The 22,775-nt window shown below is 49.7% G+C and overlaps 1 protein-coding gene across 1 annotated transcript in view; it reads left to right on the forward strand.

Annotated features, from left to right (window-relative positions):
• The window catches only part of adamts18 (ADAM metallopeptidase with thrombospondin type 1 motif, 18), a 293,677-nt gene that overhangs the window by 130,067 nt on the left and 140,835 nt on the right, over window positions 1–22,775 (forward strand). Inside the window, exons 6-7 of the mRNA XM_085992058.1 lie at window positions 2,741–2,846; window positions 22,285–22,422. Coding sequence (XP_085848184.1) covers window positions 2,741–2,846; window positions 22,285–22,422 — 244 coding nt within the window. The remainder of the gene's footprint in view (window positions 1–2,740; window positions 2,847–22,284; window positions 22,423–22,775) is intronic.

The following is a 22,775-nucleotide window of genomic DNA, read 5'->3' on the forward strand; positions in this document are numbered from 1 at the left end:
ATGAGATCCCCTCTCATTCTTCTAAACTCCAGCGAGTATAAGCCTAATCGACCCAATCTCTCCTCATACGTCATTCCTGCCATCCCAGGTATCAGTCTGGTGAATCTTCGCTGCACTCCCTCCATGGCAAGAACATCCTTCCTCAGATAAGGCGACCAAAACTGCACACAATACTCAAGGTGTGGTCTCACCAAGGCCCTGTACAGCTGCAGCAAGACATCCTTGTTGTTGTACTCGAATCCTTGGCATTACTTGAAGAAGAGCAATGAGTTTCTCCCGGTATCTTGGCCAACATTCCTCCCAACCAACGCCACCAAAAAAACACAACAAGTTTCATTGGTCACTCATCCTCTTTGCTGTTTCTGGGACCGTGGATGTTCAAACATAGGCTCCTGGGTCTGCCAACCTGACAGTGACTGCACTTCAAAAATATCACGTCATTGTGAAGTGCTCAGGGGTGTCCTTGATGAGGCGTTAAAATAAATGCAAGTTTGTTCATTCTATTTTCCGTTGTACAATAAAAATAAACACAGAATTAAAATGCCAGCACGATTATGACTGCATGTGAGAAGTAGAGTGACTTCTCACTTTCTGGTTACAATATGGTTAGCTAGGAATAAATCTCAGTCCTTTATAGTCCTAATAGACGGCATTCAGCACTGCTATGAATCGGGCATAATCTGGACTCTCACCTTCTTTGAGTCTGCATTGAGGAAACACTTGCAAATCTCAGATGCTGGAAGGAAGTGAAAAAGAGCGAGTTTGATTTATATAGCACCTTTCAAGCTCTTAGGATGTCCCAAAGTGCTTCCCGGCCATAGAGGTACTTGGGCGGTTTTAACCCGACTCATACAAACATAGAAACATAGAAGATAGGAGCAGGAGTAGGCCATTCGGCCCCTCGAGCCTGCTCCGCCATTCAATGAGATCATGGCTGATCATCCAAACTCAGTACCCTATCCCTGCCTTCTCCCCATATCCCTTGATCCCTTTAGCCTTAAGAAATATATCCAACTCCTTCTTGAGTATATTTAATGAATTGGCCTCTACTGCCTTCTGTGGTAGAGAATTCCACAGGTTCACCACTCTCTGGGTGAAGAAATTCCTCCTCATCTCTGTCCTAAATGGCTTACCCCTTATCCTTAGACTGTGACCCCTGGTTCTGGACTCCCCGACCATCGGGAACATCCTTCCTGCATCTAGTCTGTCTAGTCCTGTTAGAATTTTATAAGTTTCGATGAGATCCCCTCTCATTCTTCTAAACTCCAGCGAGTATAAGCCCAATCGACCCAATCTCTCCTCATACGTCATTCCTGCCATCCCAGGTATCAGTCTGGTGAATCTTCGCTGAACTCCTTCCATGGCAAGAACATCCTTCCTCAGACAAGGCGACCAAAACTGCACACAATACTCAAGATGTGGTCTCACCAAGGCCCTGTACAACTGCAGCAAGACATCCTTGTTCCTGTACTCGAATCCTCTCGCTACGAAGGCCAACATACCATTTGCCTTCTTAACCGCCTGCTGCACCTGCATGCTTACCTTCAGCGAGCTTGCCTTTATATTGCGCGCCTTTCAAGCCCTCAGGATGTCCCAAAGTACTTCCCGGCCATAGATGTACTTGGGCGATTTTAACCCGACTCGCTCAGCAGGAACCTGGCGGGTGGGCAGTTAAAATTGCCCTGCCTGTCCGAAAGCCGCCACGATCGCAACATCTGCAATATTTTAACCTGCTCTCCTGATCGGGCCGCAAGGACATGCGCCCGGAGCCAACAGGGTCCTTCTTTACATATGCACGATGCGGCCCAATGACATCATTGAGTCCCGACTGTAATTTTACCACGGGCTTGAGCGGGGAAATGCACCTGGAGTTAAAATCGGTGCCGTAGCCACGGTTACAATGCAGGCAGACCTGTTAGACAATTTGCACACAGTAAGGTCTCACAAGCAGCAATGAGATAAATGATCAGTTTTTAATGTTGGTTGAGGGATAATTACTGGCCCAGGACGAACTCAACTTCAAATAGCGCCATGGGATCTTTTATATCCTCCTGAACAGGTAGGCAAGGCCGTGGTTTAAAGTTTCATCTGAAAGATGGTACTTCCGACAGTGCAGCACTCCCTCAGCAATGCACTGAGGTGTTAGCCTCGATTACTTGCTCAGTTTTGTGGTGGGGCTTGAACTCACGACCTTCTTACTTGGAGGTGAGAGAGCTACCAAATGAGCCAAGCTGGCACTTGGAAGGAGCAATACAGAAAAAGGAAGAAAGAGTGTAAAAGACGAGGAAAAAAGAAGAGGAAGACAGGGGGAAAAAAACAGGAGCGAAAAAGAGTGCATCAGTGTTATTTGGTCACATCCTTCAACTCACGTGACGCACAGTGTCAATTTAGCCCATTTTTATATGTTGGCCTGACTGAAAATTCTCACAGATGAGCCTTGACTAGCCTTGCCTGATGTGTTAGGTCAGTGGAGGCAGTGATTACGCGCAGTCATCATTTGGGTTGCTAGGTGGACCCTTTCAGAGCAGCAGGGTAGCTCAGCTCAGGAAGAGGGGGTGTGGAAAAGGGACATCGGAAACCCTGCAGGACGGCTCCCACCCTCCAGATAAAGCTCGCCCAGAACTTGTTGGAAATCTATCCGGAACAGGCGCTTCAGATCGGAGGCGTGCGATGTTTTGCCTGTGCCTGTTTTTTTATTAATGGAGGGGAGGGATTGCTGAAACTTTGATTTGTTTTGTAGGCTTTGCTCCTATCAGTGGAATGTGCAGCAAGTACCGGAGCTGCACCATCAATGAAGACACAGGCCTCGGCCTGGCTTTTACCATTGCTCATGAATCTGGACATAAGTAAGTGGTTTCAGTTCTTCTTTTTTGATCCACGTTTCAGGCCTCCCGTTATGACGCTTGCTAGCTGTGGTTTCCACCAGCTCTTCAGAGCACCTCAGCCCAGTCGGCATTCTTCATGAGCGAGACCAAACAACGGCCTCACGCAATAACCGCGCCAAGGGCACTTGCTAGTAAAGGTCAATGGGTAGTCATTGTGGGGGGGGGGTGGCGGGGGCAGGGACCCTGGCTTGTTTTCCTCTCGCCGCTCCAGAAGCACTGAGGCCAAGTGTGCGGAGATCAGCGCAGACTGGCAATGGAGTCTAAGACCACCGTGGCCTGTATGGCAGCAGCTGGTACGTTTACACACCAAGGCATTGTCCAGACTTCAAATGATTGTCACCACATTACAGGAAAGATGTGATCGCACCAGAGAGGGTGCAGAGGAGATTTACCAGGATGTTGTCAGGGCTGGAGAATTTTAGCTATGAGGAAAGATTGGATAGGTTGGGATTGTTTTCTTCGGATCAGAGGAGGCTGAGGGGAGGTGTATAAAATTATGAGGAGCCTAGATAGAGTGGATAGGAAGCACCTATTTCCTTTAGCATAGATTTAAAGTAATTGGTAGAAGGCTTAGAGGGGAGTCGAGGGGATCTTTTTTTCACCCAGAGGGTGGTGGAGGTCTGGAACTCACTGCCTGAAAGGGTGGTAGAGGCACAGACCCTCATTACATTTAAAAAGTGCTTGGATCTGCCCTTGAAGTGCCGTGACCTACATGGCTACGGACCAAGAGCTGGAAAGTGGGATCAGGCTGGAGGGCTCTTTTTGGGCCGGCACGGACACGATGGGCCGAATGGCCTCTTTCTGTGCCGTAAATTTCTATGGTTCTACGATTAACCAAGGATAACTTCACGTTAGGTCTTTTCTGGTTCCAGCAAGAGCTGAGTTAACCCAAGGTTGTAGGGGTGGGGAGTGGGGTGGGGCTAAGAGACACAAGATATAGTTGAGAGATGCCTGCAGGGGACTAATGTGTTGCTTTCAAGCCAAAAGAAGAATTGCTCGACTGAGCAATGTCATTGATCCAACAGAGGCCCTGAGCATATTAAATTGGTTACAGAGACCGTACTCTCTGGGTTGTGTTAGTGCAGTAGTTTCTGAAGAGAGTGGAGTGCATTGATAATTCAGATTACAAGGGCTCGTGGCAATTAGTTACTGTGCTACTCACTGATCTCCCAGGAGCAGGTACAGCGCTAATCTAATAAAGGGCATAAAAGCCCGTTGGCAGGTAGCTGGCTCTGTGCTTCAACACAGCAATCGGCACACTGCTCTTGCACGCCCGCTTTAATGCAGCAAAATACCCCAAAGATCTTCAGCAATTGCGGGGGGGGGCGGGCGGTGAGGGGGAGGAGGAAGAAACCGACAGGAGCTAGGGGAGGTGACTGATGGGGTTGGTTCCAAGAGAGAGATTTTCGGGAGGCCTTTGAAGGTGAGGCGGGAAGTAGTGAGTCGGAGGAAATAGAAAAGACAGAGAGATTACTTTATATAACTCATTTCAGGATGTCCCAAAGCACTTTACAACCAGAGAAGTGTGGTCACTGTTGTTATACAGGAAACGCGGCATCCAATTTGCACAGAGCAAGATCCCACAAACAGCAATGTGATAATTTAGTGATGTTGGTTGAGGGATAAATATTGGCCAGGACACCGGGAAGAACTCCCCCGCTCTTCTAAATTGCAACTCTTTTCCTACATTACAACATTTCAAAAAGTACTTCATTGGCTGTAAAGCGCTTTGGGACGTCCGGTGGTCGTGAAAGGCGCTGGAGAAACACAGGTCTTTATTTTTCCCCTTTGATATACGGCACCTCCGACAGTGCAGCGCTCCCTTAGTACTGCCCCTCCGACAGTGCAGCGCTCCCTCAGTACTGCCCCTCCAACAGCACAGCGCTCCCTCAGTACTGCCCCTCCGACAGTGCGGCGCCCCCTCAGTACTGCCCCTCCGACAGTGCAGCGCTCCCTCAGTACTGCCCCTCCGACAGTGCGGCGCTCCCTCAGTACTGCCCCTCCAACAGTGCAGCATTCCCTCAGTACTGCCCCTCCGACAGTGCGGCGCTCCCTCAGTACCGACCCTCCGACAGTGCGGCACTCCCTCAGTACTGCCCTTCCGACAGTGCAGCGCTCCCTCAGTACTGCCCCTCCGACAGTGCGGCGCTCCCTCAGTACTGCCCCTCCGACAGTGCAGCGCTCCCTCAGTACTGCCCCTCCGACAGTGCGGCTCTCCCTCAGTACTGCCCCTCCGACAGTGCGGCGCTCTCTCAGTACTGCCCCTCCGACAGTGCGGCACTCCCTCAGTACTGCCCCTCCGTCAGTGCAGCGCTCCCTCAGTACTGCCCCTCCGACAGTGCAGCACTCCCTCAGTACTGCACTGACGATTTGGCCTGCATTATAGACTCAAGTCTCTGAAAGTGGGACTTGAATCCACATTCTGCTGACTCAGAGGCGAGAGTGTCTACCCACTGAGACACGGCTGACACAAGGAGGTTAGGGAGAGAATTCCAGAGTGTTGGGTGAGATGAGTGAACGCAGTCCCACTAGTGGAATGGAAGTAGTTAACTACAAGGGGGTGGGACGGGGCAGGGGGGTGGAATAGCATAAAGCACAGTAAGTGGGTGCCTGGAGGAAGAAAGGGGGGGGGCAGTGTTTCTAAATGTGTCCTGAACTATAAATCTGCTGAAGTTGGATATATTTCTTAAGGCTAAAGGGATCAAGGGATATGGGGAGAAAGCAGGGACCGGGTACTGAATTTGGATGATCAGCCATGATCTCATTGCATGGCGGAGCAGGCTCGAGGGGCCGAATGGCCTACACCTGCTCCTATCTTCTATGTTTCTATGTGAATTAGCAATCAATGTTTTACAGCAGACGGTACCTAACATTTGATAATCCAATCTCCTGGCTTAAAACCCAGCAGCAAGTGAGCAATGGATTCCCGAGAACGAGTTACAGACGGGAATCCAATCGAGGGCTTGAGTTGGGTTATTATTTAGAACAAGGGATGCCTGGGAGTGAGGTGGATGGGAAGTTCATGGAGGGGTTTGGGCGGTTTAACGTACAATTCTGGCTGTGTTGTGTCAGCCGGGGCTCGGTGGGTAACACCCCTCGTCTCTGAGTCCGAAGGTTGTGGGTTGAAGTCCCACTCCGGTTAGACCTTAGCATAAAAATCTGGGCTGGCAGTACTGAGGGAGGTGCTGCACTGTTGGAGGTGCCATCTTTTGGATCAGATGTTAAAATGAGGCCCCGTCTGTTCTCTCAGGTAGATGTAAAAGATCCCTTGGCACTATTTCGAAGAAGAGCAGGGGAGCTCTCCCCGGTGTCCCGATATCCCTTGATGCAAATCTTTTTTTTCTTTTTTCCCTCGGAGTGCCTGTAAAGTTGTAATCTCACTGAGGGGCTCACATAAGAAATAGGAGCAGGAGTAGGCCATTCAGCCCTTCGAACCTGCGCTGCTATTTAATAAGATCATGGCTGACCTTCTGCCTCGACTCCACTTTCCTGCACTATCCCCGTATCCCCTTAGTATCCAAAAATCTATCGATCTCTGTCTTGAATATACTCAACGACTGAGCCTTCACTTCCACATGGTGCGATGAGATTGAGGGATTGATAATTGTACCGCCCGAGGTGATTACAGCCTTGCACTCACTCTCACGTAGCTGTTGTATATGATTTTTTTTTTACTGTATTCTTGGTTCTATTCCTACTTGGGACTGCAACAATCAGCTTCTTACTGGCCTCATTGTTCCTTGACCCTAGTGAGGGCAAGGGTCAGTGGCGGCTCCTCCTGATCGCTGTCTATGAACCGCGCAAGGGGGTGGGGATCAAGTGAGCACACGGCGGGGATTGGCTGAGATGCCCAAAATAGTCTGCCAGTGTCTACACCCTCAGACACGGACTGGGCACTCGGCGGAGTTAGTGGATGGTTGTAGGAGCCCGTGGATCAGAAAGAAAGAAAGACTTGCATTTCTATAGCGCCTTTCACGACCACCGGACGTCTCAAAGCGCTTTACAGCCAATGAAGTACTTTTGAAGTGGAGTCACTGTTGTAATGTGGGAAACGTGGCAGCCAATTTGCACACAGCAAGATCCCACAAACAGCAATGTGATAATGACCAGATAATCTGTTTTCGTGATGTTGGTTGAGGGATAAATATTGGCCAGGACACCAGGGAGAACTCCCCTCCTGCTCTTCTTCGAAATAGTGCCGCGGGATCTTTTACGTCCACCCGAGAGAGCAGACGGGGCCTCGGTTTAACGTCTCATCCGAAAGACGGCACCTCCGACCCTGCAGCACGAACCAACCCGCCCCCACCAATTGCCCAAGAGTTGCTGTTAAAGGAGGACGGGGTGGAAGCTGGAAATCAAAGTCCAGCCTTTCTTGGTCCCGGCTCAGCGCCAGATAGAGTTGTTCACGGGGAGGGGAGGCGCAGAGTGTTGCGTATACTAGGAGCGGCACTGGAACAGGAAAACCTGTTTTAGGCGAAGGGACGCGTTGCAATAGGAATTGCCGATCACATCAGAAGTCATTTATCTGAGGGGGGGAAAAAAAGGCGGTTGGAGTTTGAGAAATAAGGATCTGGTCCTGGACGCGATCTGAGGAAGCTGCTGTTTCCTCTTTTCCCAGTCATTAGGATTCGCCCCACGTGGAGAAAATGGTGTTGTGGATTTTTTTTTTAACTGAAAGTGTCTGCTGTCCATAATGGCGCTCCGCCCCAGGCCAAGTGCTTCAGGGATGTAGTATTGGACACAGGGGGTGGGGGGTGAAGTTCTTCCTGCTTGCTGGAGTGCACATCAGTTCTACGAACGCTGACCTTTTATTGGGCTTGATTCCAAAAAAAACGCATAATCCTTTGAAGAGAAAAAAGGAGCTGACGTATTTTGTGTTCGACCCCTCCCCCTCGGCTCAGCAGGTTTAATTGCACCGGCAGACTAGGAAGGTTCAAAGGTTCAATCCCTGGGCTGTGCTGTTAGCCGATCCCAGCCAGTACCCGGCCCACAATCGGCCTCGATGTCCCCTCGGAAGAAAGAAGTAAAGTAAGAAAGAATTGCATTTCTGTAGCACCTTTCACAACCTCAGGACGTCCCAAAGTACAAAGTACAGCCAATGAAGTACTTTTTTGAAGTGTAGTCACTGTTATAATGTAATAAGCGCGGCAGCCAATTTGCGCACAGCAAGCTCCCACAAACAGCAATGTGATAATGACCAGATATTGGCCCAGAACTTGGTGTCGGGGGCTTGCCGCGCGTGCAAGCCCCCGATCAGCACTCACCCTGCGCGCTGACATCTGAAGCCCGGGCCTGCTTGCATTTCCTGTGACAGGCCCGGTTCAGATGTCAGCGCGCAGTGCTTACCTGATCCAGCGGCGTAGTTAGTGCGATGTGCCGGCTGGGATCAGGTGAGTACTGTACAACCAATCAGGGGAGGGGAAGGTTCATTCATGAGTTTGAGAGTAAGAACTGTCAAACTCATGAAAACTACGGGGGCCCAAAATACTATTTAAACTTTAAATAAAAATTTAAAAAACATCCCAATCATTAAATTAAGTATAAATAAGTTTAAAAAAATAATTTAAACAATGATTTTTTTTTGTTGAAAAAAATAAATTTTTAATAAAAAGGGTCTAAAACTAAACTTACCTTATTGTAGATTCTTTAAAATAATAAACCTGTGGAAAAAAAAAATTCTAAATTACACTAAAACACCACTTACCTGTAAAAATAAATACTTACGTGTGCTTTTTACAAGCGTAAAGACCGAGGGCCTTTAGACATGCGCAAATCCCCCAAAACAGAGGAAATCCAAGACGCACGCGCTGCCCCCTACAGCGCACGCGCTAGCCTCTTCACCTCTTGGGTTAGAGGTGTAGTGTATGTAACGTTCCACCTTTAAGAGAACTATTTTAAGGGTTGCACTACTTTATCTTGGCTGCTGTATACTGTAATACCGGTGGTGACCACACCGGTATATAAGTGCTGTGTAAGGATTTATTGGGCAGTTCCGCCCTGACCTTCATCCAGTAAAGTCCTGTTAAAGTTTACTCTTGTGGTCTGTGTAGTAATTCGCAATATAACACACAGACTTAACAGTGGCGACGAGTTCGATCTTACCCTGCGGCAGAGATACATCCAAGGCAGTTAACGGGCGTCGAGAGGAGGCATCCGCCCTCGTCATTCTGCTGAGAGAAGACTCGAGTCTGCAGAGCAAAGGAAGATGGAAGAATTCTGACACGAAGCCTTCCATCAGCAACAGGCAGTGATCGTCCCTTCTATCACGGTGGTGGGTGAGCCGATCAGCGACGAAAAGCAAGTCGGCCACGTTGACTGTGAGTAGGGGAGAAAATTAAAAAAACGGAGGATATAAGGGCGGAGAACTCGACCACGGCCGGGGGAAAAGAGCCGGACAGAAGTCGGGGCCAGAGGCGCTGAGACTGGGGCAGCGTAAGGCACGGAAGCCGCGGTGCAGGCAAACGCAGCCGGTGTGAGAGACCGGGCTGCAAGCGGGCTGGGAGACGCAACAGCGTCGAGAGCAAGCTCGACCGCGACCGGTAAACAAGGCCGGGCAGCTACCGAGGCCGCGAGGCGCAGCGACCGAGAACCGCTTGCGCGGGAGAAAATAAAACAAATTTTAAAAAAACCGTGGAGAACTCAGCCGCAGCCGGGGGGGGAAAGGACCGGACTGCAAGAGGGGCTGGGAGGCGCGATTGAAAACCGCTGGGGAGGGCGAACGCAGCAATACGGCAATCGCCATTACAGCCAGCGGGAGAGACAGAGCCCGAGCGAGCGGGAGAGACAGACCGAGCGAGCGAGGGAGAACGAGACCGAGCGAGCGAGGGAGACCGTGCGAGCGCGGGAAACCGCCATTTTCGGAGGTGGGGAAGAAGACAAGCGCGGGAAACCGCCATTTTCGGAGGCGGGGAAGAAGGCAAGCGCGGGAAACCGCCATTTTTGAAAAAAAAAGAAAGTTAAAGAAAAATTTCGTTGTTGTTTCTCAAAAAGATTGCGAAGATGCCTAAGCGTGGTAACATCAACGAATTCGATCCCGAGGTGGAAGATTGGGCCACGTATGTAGAACGCATAGAGATATATTGTAAGGCAAATAACATATCAAATGATGATAATGCACTAACCTTACTAAACTCAATGGGTGCGAAGACATACGGGCTATTGAAGCATCGTCTATCACCAGCTAAACCGGCGGATCAGACTTTCGCTAATATTGTTGCTGTCCTGAAGGATCATTTGAACCCCACACCGCTGATGTTAGCGGAATGATTTAAATTTTATGCGAGAACGCAACTGAAAGAGGAAAGCAACGCGGAGTACTTGGTTGAACTGCGTAGGCTAGCGAAGTACTGTCAGTTTGGGGAAAATCTGACAGAGGCAATGAGAGACAAGTTTGTGTGTGGGTTGTCGAAGGAAGGAACACAAAAGCGACTGCTCGAAGAGAATGACCTTACACTTGATAAGGCTGTCACTATTGTAGCATCGCACGAAGCCACAGCGAGAGGCACTGCGGAAATGCAGCTGAAGGCAGCGGTACTCAGCGTAGATCAAATGGCTTCGGGTACAACGAAATGTTATCGTTGTGGGAAGACAACACACGATCAGAACCAATGCTGGTTTAAAAACCAGGAATGTAGAAAATGTGGCAAGCTTGGTCACATAGCTAAAGTATGCCGGTCAGGAAAGAAGACCAGCAAAAAAAAGTCACCGCAGAAAAAGTACAGAAAGGTGCATAAGGTGGCTGTGAAGAGTTCGGATGAACAGAATTCGGATTCAGACTCCAACAGCAAGGAACTGGGTAGTCTGAGAATTCACAATGTGAGTAAGGAAACGGACCGACAAACTATCTGGGTCACACTGCAGATTGCAGAAGTCCAAGTGAAGATGGAATTGGACACTGGATCGGCGTTGACGGTCATGAATAAGCAAGATTACAAAAAGTTATTCAAACATATTCCCCTACGGGATACGAAGATAGCATTGCAGACATACACGGGGCAAAAAGTATACCCCATCGGAAAGATAAAAGTCAAGGTGATACACAAGGGCAAAGAACACCAAGGAATGGATTTATATGTACTACCTGAGGGAGGTCCACCACTTCTGGGACGGGAGTGGATCAGGAAAATAAATATGGACTGGCACTCCCTAAACGCAATAACGGTAGATCCCGGAAAGAAAGATGTCAAACCTGAACGATTGTCCAGAATATTGGATGAGGCTAAAGAGGTATTCCAACAGGGGCTGGGAACACTGCGAGGAATTAAGGCAAAAATCAAGATTGCAGAACATGCAAACCCAAAATTTTTCAAAGCCAGACCGGTACCTTATGCGATACGACCTGCTGTGGAGGCTGAACTGGAAGGGCTTGAACGTTCAGGGGTACTGTCTAAGGTGGACTGGAGTGAGTGGGCCACGCCCATTGTTCCCGTCATGAAGCGTTCATCGAGTAACAAGCCAGGGGAACCGGGGAAGGTCCGCATCTGTGGAGACTTCAAGATCACAGTTAATCCGGTGCTTCACACGGTGCAATATCCGCTTCCACGGATTGAGGATATCTTTGCTTCACTGTCTGGCGGGAAACACTTCACCAAGATAGACCTGGCGCAAGCGTACTTACAGATGGAAGTTGAGGAAGAGTCGCGCCAGTATCTCACAATCAACATGCACAGAGGCTTGTATCGATATAATAGACTGGTTTTTTGAGTGGCTTCGGCTCCAGCGATTTGGCAGAGGGCCATGGAGCAGGTCTTACAGGGAATTCCAAGCACTCAGTGTTACTTGGACGATATCCTGATTACAGGAGAGGACGAGGAGGAACACCTCGCAAATTTGAAACTGGTGCTCACCAGGTTGAAGGAATATGGCCTTCGAGTTAATCGCCAGAAATGTGAGTTCTTTCAGAAACGGATCTCGTACTGTGGTCATGTCATTGACCAGGAGGGGCTGCACAAGTCACCTGACAAGATCGAAGCTGTTGTGAAGGCCCCCGCTCCGGAAAATGTATCCCAGTTGAGGTCGTTCCTAGGGTTGATTAACTATTACCATAAGTTTCTGCCAAATCTATCCACGGTGCTGCACCCGCTGAATGCTCTGTTGCGGAAAGAAGTACCATGGAAGTGGAGCGAGGACTGTAAGAAGGCCTTTCGCAAAAGCAAGGCATTGATCACCTCAGAGGAAGTGTTGGCTCACTTCAACCCAACGCTACCTATTCGTCTAGCTTGTGATGCTTCCCCTTATGGTATTGGAGCAGTACTCTCACACAAGTTGCCAAATGGCTCAGAAAGGCCAGTCGCATTTGCATCCAGGTCATTGACCTCCGCTGAGCGCAACTATGCTCAGATAGATAGGGAGGCTCTCAGCCTTGTGTGGGGAGTAAAGAAATTCAATCATTACCTGCAGGGCAAGAAGTTTACACTGCTGACAGACCACCAGCCGTTGGTATCCATATTCAACCCTAAAAAGAGCGTTTCCACTATGACAGCGCAAAGGCTACAGAGGTGGTCCATTTTCCTAGGGGCACACCAATATGACATTGAATACAAAGGGTCAAAACAGCATGGGAATGCTGACGGGTTATCGCGCCTACCGCTGCCAACGGTAGAAGAGGCGCCTACAGTGGACCCAGTGGAGATGTTCCACTCAACCATAGTGGAATGTCTACCAGTAACAAATTCTACGATCGAAAAGGAAACAAGAAATGACCCGACTCTCTCACGAGTCTACGATTTAACGGTGAAGGGATGGCCAGCACATGGCGAACCAATGTTGCCAGCATTTTCGCAAAGAAGAGAACAGCTGTCAGTGTGCCAAGGAACTTTGATGTGTGGATCCAGAGTGGTGATTCCACCCAAACTCCAGCATAAAGTGCTAAAGGAGCTTCGCGAGGGGCATCTGGGTGGAGTGAAAATGAAGAACCTAGCCAGAGCGTTTGTGTGGTGGCCAGGTATCGATGGAGACATCGAAGAAATGACCAAGAGCTGTCTAGGATGCCAGAAGGTCCAAAACGCCCCACCACAAGCTCCTCTGCATCCACGGGAGTGGCCCTCATCTCCATGGCAAAGGGTACATATCGACTTTGCTGGTCCATTTATGGACTCAATGTTCTTAATCGCGGTGGATGCACACTCCAAGTGGCCGGAGGTAATAAAGATGTCCTCCACCACCACGGAAAAAACCATCACAGTATTAAGGACCATATTTGCCAGGAATGGGCTGCCGGAACAGATCTGTTCTGATAATGGACCCCAATTTGTGTCCGAAGAATTCAGGAAGTTCTTAAAAAACAATGGGGTTAAGCACTACACGTCCGCCCCATACCATCCCGCCACCAATGGATTAGCTGAAAGGTTTGTCCAGACCTTCAAGAAGGCCATAAAGGCCATGGGTAATGAAGACATAAATCTACAACATAAGGTAGATAACTTCTTGTTGGCGTACAGGAATGCAACACATGCGGTCACAAACCAAACTCCCGCCATGATGTTTTTCAATAGAAGACTAAGATGCCGGCTGGATTTGCTCAAGCCAAACATCAGAAGGGACATAGAGAACCGGCAATTTCAAGGCATGAATGAAAGGCCAACTAGAACCTTCCAGATAGGTCAACAAGTTTTGGCCCGGGACTACCGTACCGAGAAATGGCAGCCTGGAACTATTTGCAAATGACTAGGACCGCTGATGTATACCGTGGACATTGGTGAAAGCATAATAAGGCGCCATGTTGACCAGATCATAGAGTCATCCGAAAAGGGCCAACCTACTCCACAACTCTATACGCCTAATGTTGAAGCAGAGATACCCATAGTATCTACCTCCGATCCGGTAATACTGGAATCAGATGAACCTGACACTGGCCTTCAAGCCGAATCGACCTTGCCAGAAGAACCTACTACACCACCGAAAACTACTACACCACCGAGGCGTTATCCGGACCGAGTCAGGAAGCCTCCAGAGAGACTGAATCTGTGAACTGTTTTTACATGAAGTTGTGTATATATGTTATGATGTTATGTTTAATGGGAATATATACTGTTAACCTAAAAAGGGAGGATTGTAGTGTATGTAACGTTCCACCTTTAAGAGAACTATTTTAAGGGTTGCACTACTTTATCTTGGCTGCTGTATACTGTAATACCGGTGGTGACCACACCGGTATATAAGTGCTGTGTAAGGATTTATTGGGCAGTTCCGCCCTGACCTTCAACCAGTAAAGTCCTGTTAAAGTTTACTCTTGTGGTCTGTGTAGTAATTCTCAATATAACACACAGACTTAACAAGAGGAGAGGAAATGCCGGTTTTCAGCGCATGCGCTGTGCATGCTGAAAACCGGCATTTCCTCCGGCCAGACGCGTGAGTACCCCTTCCGTACTCACGCGTTTGGGGAGGAATTACTGCCCCAATCTGTTTTTGCTATTTTGGCTGAGGGATAAACATTGGCCAGGACACCGGCGAGAACTCCCCTGCTCTTCTTCGAAATAGTGCCGTGGGATTTTTTACGTCCACCTGAGAGAGCAGACGGGGCCTCGGTTTAACGTCTCATCTGAAAGACGGCACCTCCGACAGTGCAGCACTCCCTCAGCACTGCACTGGGAGTGTCAGCCTAGCTTTATGTGTTCAAGTCCCTGGATTGAAGGCTTGAACCCAGAACCTTCTGACTCAGAAGGTGAGTGCGCTACCCACTGAGCCACAGCTGCCATAGGTAGGTTAAAGGATAAAATATTGACACTCTGGGGAACTCCCCTACCCTTCTTCGAAATAGTGCCATTGGTTCTTTTATGTCCAACTGAGAGAGCAGACGGGGCCTTGGTTTAATGTCTTGTCCTAAAACTGGCACCTCTGACAGTGCAGCACTCCCTCAGTACCGCACTGGAGTGTCAGTGTAGATTTGTGTGCTCAAACCTCTGGAGTAGGACTTGAACCCACAACCTTCTGACTCAGCAGCGCAAGTTCTACCCTCTGAGCCACGGTGGACACCTTTATTTATATAAACGTGGTTTGGGGGTGGGGGAGGTTGTAGCTGACGCACTGACTCCATTGTCTGGCGATTTGAGTACTGGGATACATCACAGTGTACATCTTACTAAGGGAGAAAAGTGGAGTCGCGCCCCCATTAGGGCGCTAACTTTGCCGGGGCGCTACTTTTAACGCCCCGAAAACATTAGCGCCCCTGCAGCCGAAATTCGTCGGTAGCGCCCCAAGAGGGAAGCGGGGTGCTAGTGGAAGCGTCCCGCCTCCCTCTTGGGGACGCTGCGAGGGAATATCGCGGCGCTACGTGCCGCGGTACTGCAGGCCTTCCTCCCCTTCTTAAAGGGGAGGGGCCTTGCGCAGCTCCACCCAGGGCCCAGCTGGACCACCAGGGATCAGAGTGCTGGAAAAAGAACCCGGCACTCGAGAAATGCCAGGCTCATGGAGCGCAGCCGGCTCTCCGTGGGGGCTGAAGAGGAGGCCGGGGACGGCAACGGGAGCAGGTGCTGGCAGGCGGCCAGCAAGAAAATGGCCGGCCGGCACCTCGCCTTTAATTAGCGCCGCCCCAGCCACAGGTAGGCCCCCCTGACCCCGTCGGACATAGCGTGGCCGGGGCGCTAGCGGTTACCGGTGGCGCTAACCTGTTGCTGAATTTCGCGGGAGGTGTTAGCGGTGCCACGCCCGGGCGCTATTTGCTTTGCACCCCATTAGCGCCCTCTTAGGGTGTTAACGGGAGGTGCAAAGCAACCAAATTTTTCCCCCTAAGTCCTGTGCCGCTGAGGCCTCGTACGCTTCTCAGACGATCGCAGGTAGTGTACCTGCAAGCTTCCAATAGGCACTGGCTACGTATTAGCAGCAATGATCCTGTTAAAATTAACCCTTGTGTGATGGGCCACTGGCTTATGATGTCAAACTCCATTTTTATTACATGGTGCTCCGAGATTGTTGCCGGGGATTGCACGCTCCCGATTCCATCTGTATTTCCCGTAAAAAACAAAAGAAAACGACGAACCTGAACCTGGGCTCTGACCAAACAACGGGAGGGGAGATGAGGAGAGATTTTGTTTTTAACGCAGCGAGTTGTAACAATCTGGAATTCACTGTACAGGACCTGGTGGTGGAAGCAGATCCAATAATAACTTTCTAAAGGGAACTGGATTTCTATTTAAAAGGGGGAAACAAATTACAGGGCTATGGGGAAAGAGCAGGGGCGGGGGGAGCGAGACTAATGGGATCGCTCTTTCAGAAGAGCCGGCACAGGCACGATGGGCTGAATGGTCACCTTCTGTGCTGTATCACGCCATGATTGCTCCAGTAGCCAGCCGACACCAGCTCGGAGGGTTCGCTGGCTCTCTCTCCGAGTGCTACTTCCAGTGTCACAGTCCTGTTTACTTGCTGCCAGTTGTGTTGTGCGCAGGCTCGCTCCAACATCAGTCGAAAACCGGCGAGGCTCTGCGTTTACATTCACTGGTACTGTGTGGCCACACAGTACTGCCCCCCGATTATCAAAATCCACGACAAGGCCTTGGACAATGTGGACCACTTTCCATACCTCGGGAGCCTACTGTCAACAAGGGCAGACGTCGACAACGAAGTCCAACACCGCCTTCAGTGCAGCCTTCGGTCGCCTGAGGAAGAGAGTGTTTGAAGACCAGGATCTCAAACCCAGCACTAAGCTCATGGTCTACAGAGCAGCAGTGATACCCGCCCTGCTGTATGCCTCAGAGACATGGACCGTGTACAGTAGGCACCTCAGTAGGTGCCACCAACGCTGCCTCCGCAAGATCCTGCAAATCCATTGGCAGGATAGGCGCACCAACGTCCGTGTTCTTGCTCATTCCAACATCCCCAGCATCGAAGCTTTGACCACGCTCGATCAGCTCCGATGGACGGGTCACATTGACCGCATGCCCGATACGAGGCTCCCGAAACAAGCGCTCTACTCTGAGCTCCGGCACGGCAAGAGAGCCCCAGGTGGGCATAGGAAACGCTTCAAGGACACCCACAAAGCCTCCTTGAAAAAGTGTAACATCCCCACCGACACCTGGGAATCCCTGGCCCCAAGACCGCACAAAGTGGAGGAGAAGCATCCGGGAAGGCACCGAACACCTCGAGTCTCTTCGCCGGGAGCAAGCGGAAGCCAAGCGCAGGCAGCGCAAGGAGCGCACGTCAACCCAAGCACCCCACCCACCCGCCCCTTCAACCACCGTCTGCTCCACCTGTGACAGAGACTGTAGGTCCCGCATTGGACTCATCGGTCACCCGAGAACTCATTTTTAATGTGGAAGCAAGTCATCCTCGGTTCCGAGGGACTGCCTAAGGAGAAGAGTCGCTCGACTGTCCGTGCTTCTCCCTCACGCAGCTCTGAGGTTTTTGTTTTGTTCCCCTCCCTGAATCACATGGAAAGTGTTAACTTCTTTGAAATGTATTTTTAAAAAAAAAGACTTTTTAACTTTCCTCCAGTGGAATCATTCTGTGTGACGTTCTTGAGTAACAGACGGGGCCCTAATTCTGATTGACGTCCCTGGTTTACTTTGATGATCCCTCTCGTGAAAAGGTCACCGTCTTTATGAGCCGTTGGCAAGCTGGCGTTTATGGATAGTTGCACAGCGTGGTGTGGCATGCCAGGGGGCTGCAGGGAGTGGCTCCTGCATGAGCCCGGGATTTAATTTACTGCAGGAGCGTAAGGGGGGGCGGGGGGCGGGGGGAGAATGCCAGCTGAGAGATCTGCATTGAATTAAAGCGAAATAGAGTGTCCCAGATGGTGATCCTCAGCTGGATGAGTGAGTTTCTTAGGAGATTCTTCCAATTTGGTCATTTCATAATGATGCCAGAAAATTCCCTGAACAAGCGATTTACTGAAAATACGCCGTCTCTAAAACAGGGTCCCGTTCAAAACGCCTCCTGTCCTTTTTAAATCAATCTTTCTGATACCGAGCAAAATTGTGTGGCCCCCTCGCAGGCCCCAGTGGGTGTTGGCACCAACCAATGTCAGTACAAAGGCCTAAAACAACAACTTGCATTTATGCAGCGCCTTTAAAGAAAGAAAAATTAAAGACTTGCATTTCTATAGCGCCTTTCACAACCTCAGGACGTCCCAACGTGCTTTACAGCCAATTAAGTACTTTTTGAAGTGTAGTCATTGTTGTAATGTAGGAAATGCAGCAGCCAATTTGTGCACAGCAAGCTCCCACAAACAACAATGCGATAATGACCAGATCATCTGTTTTATTTTTATGTTGATTGAGGGATAAATATAAAATGTCCAAGGCGCCTCACAGGAGCAACAAATAAATTGACACCGAACCAAAAAAGGAAGGCGACATTAAGACGGGTGACCAAAAGCTTGGTCAAAGAGGTAGGTTTTAAGGAGCCTCTTAAAGGAGGAGAGAAGATCCAAAATTTAATTCCTGGTGCCACTTCCTGCACTTGCATCCATCCAGTTCCTCAACTCCCTCCTCCACCTCAAGACCCCCCTCATTCATCAAGACTTTGAATAACCAACCGCCCCCCCCACAACCGCTCCTCGTAAATCTCTCGTTCCTTGGTTTGGCATCTGCTTTCCCCACCGTGTCTGTGAAGCGCCTGAGGACGTCTTCTATGTTAAGGGCGCTATATAACTATATAACTGCAAGTTGGTGGCTTCGCTCAGTTAGCTCATCTATTTAATAGTGGTGTTCAAAATTATGAAGGGTTTTGATAGAGTAAGTCAGGACAAGCTGTTTCCAGTCAGTATCCAGAGGGGACAGATTTAAGGTAATTGGCAAAAGGTCTATGGGGAAAGAGCAGGGGAGTGGGTCTAATTGGATAGCTCTTTCAAAGAGCAGGCACAGGTATGATGGGCTGAATGGCCTCCTGTGCTGTATGATTTCAGGGCAACACATGGCCTCGGGGTTTGCTTACTATCCAGGGATGCCCTGCTGAAAATGAGTGTGCGTGGATGTTAAGTGAGAGCTGAATTGTCCGCAGTACTTTGCCAGCATCCCATTCATCAGGTGTGGACCTACACACTGGTTTTGACAGCCTATTCGCAGTCACACCTCAGTCAATCCTGATCCCATTCCTGCCCTCGCCTACATGTGTACTCTATCCTACAGAAGCCACTGGATGGCAATCAGAAGGAGAATACTCCCTCCCAGCTGAGGGCGCTGAGCTCAATTGAAGCTAACTCGGCATTGACCTTTCTGTTCCGCGTGGCTTTATGGAATCATAGAATAGTACAGCACCGAAGGAGGCCATTCAGCCCATCGAGTCTGCGCTGGCTATTTCGAAGAGCAATCCAGTTAGTCCCACTCCCCCCGCTTTTTCCCCATATCCCTGCAATTTTTTCTCCTTCAAGTATTTATCCAATTGCCTTCTGAAGTCTGAATCTGTGTCCACCGCCCGATCAGGCTGTGCTTTCCTAATCCTAACCACTCGTTGCGTAAAAAAGTTTACTCTCGTGTCGCCTCTGGTTCTTTTGCCAATCACCTTAAATCTGTGCCCTCTGGTTATCGACCCTTCAGCCACTGGAAACAGTTTCCCTTTATTATTATCTCAATCTTTCATGATTTTAAACAGCTCTATCAAATCTCCTCTTAGCCTTCTCTGCTCCAAGGTGAACAACCCGAGCATTGCCTTTAGCACTGGCCATCAGACCATATGAAAATGACAGGCAGGAAAAGACCGGCTGGACCATCAAGCCTTACCCCACGCTCGTGATGGCTGGAACATCGTAACTAGATATTTGCTACACCTCTGCAGCCATGTCATCGCCGAGGAGAGGCAAAAAAAAAAACAGGAACAATATGGCAAAAAATTACTCTGGGAAAATTCCTCTCCGACCCCCCTCAGGTGATCGAAACCGATCCAGGGGATCACATGGAGTGTGGACCAGAAAGGTCTTCTGTTTTGTAGGCTACCGCCAGGTAGACAGTACAGCCTTTGCTCGGTCACTGCTGCTCGCTGGCGTTGCTGTGCTTTGCAATCCTAATCCGAACGCACAGCCACGTTAATTGACGCCTTCGGCTGCCTCAACAGGACCTGCCCTTCGAGCAATGTCGGACGAGCTGTTCAGCGATGAATGAACGGTGGACAGCGGGTGCAGTCTCTGCAAGCAGCAGCCTCAGCAAGCCAAACAAAAAACCCCAACAATTCGAATTCCCTTAACCTGCCTGGAAGCTCACCTTTTCACAAACAGTTCTCTTTTTTTCCATATAAAAAAAAAGAAAAATATATAATAAAGATTTAAAACAAGCCTGTTCAGGCTCCAGCCAAGAAGACGTCAAAGTGTCAAGTCAGCATCGCCTCCAAGCGTGCGCTGGTGTAAGTCTCTGTCAGATGCTGAGGAGAAGAGGGTGGGTGTGTGTGTGGCGGGAGGGAGGAAACGCTATGTTATATTTTTATTATGGTCTGGCAATCAAACGAAAGGAGGATCCTTTCAGTGTAGCTAAAACTGGTTTCTTCAGAGAATGAGGGTTTAATTATGGTGGTTTACTGTTGGACGTAACTTCTGTTACTCAGTCAGAGCTAGGCAATTTACGGAGGAGCAGAACCCGCCTTTCCTCCCAAATATGGTCGCTTTGTTCTTTGTTTCATTGGCCGCAATTTAGGAGTTTCCATTTTTAAAAAAACAATTTTTTTTTTAAATTGTTGTTGCTACTGTTTTGTGCTGCAGCAACAGGAGTTGATAACTGTAGGGCATATCTCGCCACTGAAGCATGAAGCAGGGATTGAGGATGGAATGGGAAGCAATATGCACAGACCAGATGTGCAGTAACCCGCCCTGCACCGCTACAATTAACACTTTGAACTGCTGCAATGCATCAACGCTAGAATTTTGTCTCTTCCCCCAGCCGCTGGGATTTATTTTTATTCTTTCCTGGGATGTGGGCGTCGCTGGCAAGGCCAGCATTTATCGCCCATCCCTAATTGCCCTTGAGAAGGTGGTGGTGAGCTGCCGCCTTGAACCGCTGCAGTCCGTGTGCTGATGGTACTCCCAGTGCTGTTAGGGAGGGAGTTCCAGGATTTTGACCCAGCGACGATGAAGGAATGGCCGATATATTTCCAAGTCAGGATGTTGTGTGATTTGGAGGGGAACTTGGAGGTGCGCCTGCAGCCCTTGTCCTTCTAGGTGGTTAGAGGTCGCGGGTTTGGGAGGTCGCGGGTTTGGGAGGCGCGGGTTTGGGAGGCGCGGGTTTGGGAGGCGCGGGTTTGGGAGGTGCGGGTTTTGGAGGTGCGGGTTTTGGAGGTGCGGGTTTTGGAGGTGCGGGTTTTGGAGGTGCGGGTTTGGGAGGTGCGGGTTTTGGAGGTGCGGGTTTTGGAGGTGCGGGTTTGGGAGGTGCGGGTTTGGGAGGTGCGGGTTTTGGAGGTGCGGGTTTTGGAGGTGCGGGTTTTGGAGGTGCGGGTTTTGGAGGTGCGGGTTTGGGAGGTGCGGGTTTGGGAGGTGCGGGTTTGGGAGGTGCGGGTTTGGGAGGTGCAGGTTTGGGAGGTGGGTTTGGGAGGTGCGGGTTTGGGAGGTGCATGTCGTGGATGTAAAAGATCCCATGGCACTATTGTGAAACAGCAGCGGAATTCTCCCTGGGTGCTGTCGAAGAAGTCTTGGTGAGTTGCTGCAGTGCATCTTGTAGATGGTACAAACTGCAGCCACGGTACGCCGGTGGTGGAGGGAGTGAATGTTTAAGGTGGTGGATGGGGTGCCAATCAAGCGGGCTGCTTTGTCCTGGATGGTGTCGAGCTTCTTGAGTGTTGTTGGAGCTGCACTCATCCAGGCAAGAGTATTCCATCACACTCCTTACTTGTGCCTTGTAGATGGTGGAAAGGCTACCTCATCTGCCCTCTCGGGTGGATGTAAAAGATCCCATGGCGCTAATTCGAGGAAGAGCAGGGGAGTTCTCCCTGTTGTCCTGGGCCATATTTATCCCTCAACTAACATCACTAAAACTGGTCATTATCACATTGCTGTTTGTTGGAGCTTGCTGTGCACAAATTGGCTACCCCATTTCCTACATTACAACATTGACTACACTTCAACATACTTCATTGGCTGTAAAACGCTTTTGGGACATCCTGAGATTGTCAAAGGCGCTACATAAATGTAGGTTCCTCTTTACCCTAGTGTCACTGAGTCAAACATTGCTGTCAGCTCAAGATTAGTTTGCCACTATTTTAATTAGCATATTTCGTATGCCTATCCTGTAATTAAACATGAAACTAATAAACATAATTTTTTGCTTAAGAAACGCACAGATGTCACTCACAAGCAAGTTTTATGGCCTCACCATAGAGTTAGTGAACTAATTGCAGTTTCACTGGTAAACAGAACACTGCGGTCCTAATTTGTCAGAATTTAGACCTATATTTTCGGTCTTCAGATCATTTTTTATTCCGTGCCAAAAATCTGTAATGCGCTGATTGATTTGTGTTAACATTTGCATCCCTTCTCTTTTAATCAAAGCTTTGGCATGATTCACGATGGAGAAGGAAACCCGTGTCGAAAAACTGAGGGCAACATCATGTCGCCAACACTGGCAGGGAACAATGGAATCTTCTCATGGTCTGCGTGCAGTCGGCAGTATCTCAACCGGTTCCTCAGGTAGGCCGAAGCCTTGACAATTCCATATCTAGCTAATCTTCTTTGTGTTTTCACTAACTTCTGATTTGTTTTGTGCTAAACACGTAGGCCCAGAAATTCGGGTCGGAGGCTTCCCGCGGGTGCAAGCCTCCGACCTGCACTTACCTAGCGCGCCGGCCGTTGAGCTGTGGGCCCCCGTGGGATTCCGATCCTGGGCCTCCTCCAACTGCCGGCGCGCAGTGCTTGCATATCCCAGGGGCGCAGTTAGTTCGATGTGTCCCCTGGGATCACGTGGGCCATGGAGAGCCAATGGTAGCAGGGAAATGCCCATTCATAAATTTGACAGGAAGAGCTGTCAAAACTATAAATACTAT

This window comes from Somniosus microcephalus, chromosome 6, assembly GCF_052327205.1.
Source record: "Somniosus microcephalus isolate GS21.2 chromosome 6, FLI_Smic_1.0, whole genome shotgun sequence".
Lineage (NCBI taxonomy): Eukaryota > Metazoa > Chordata > Chondrichthyes > Squaliformes > Somniosidae > Somniosus > Somniosus microcephalus.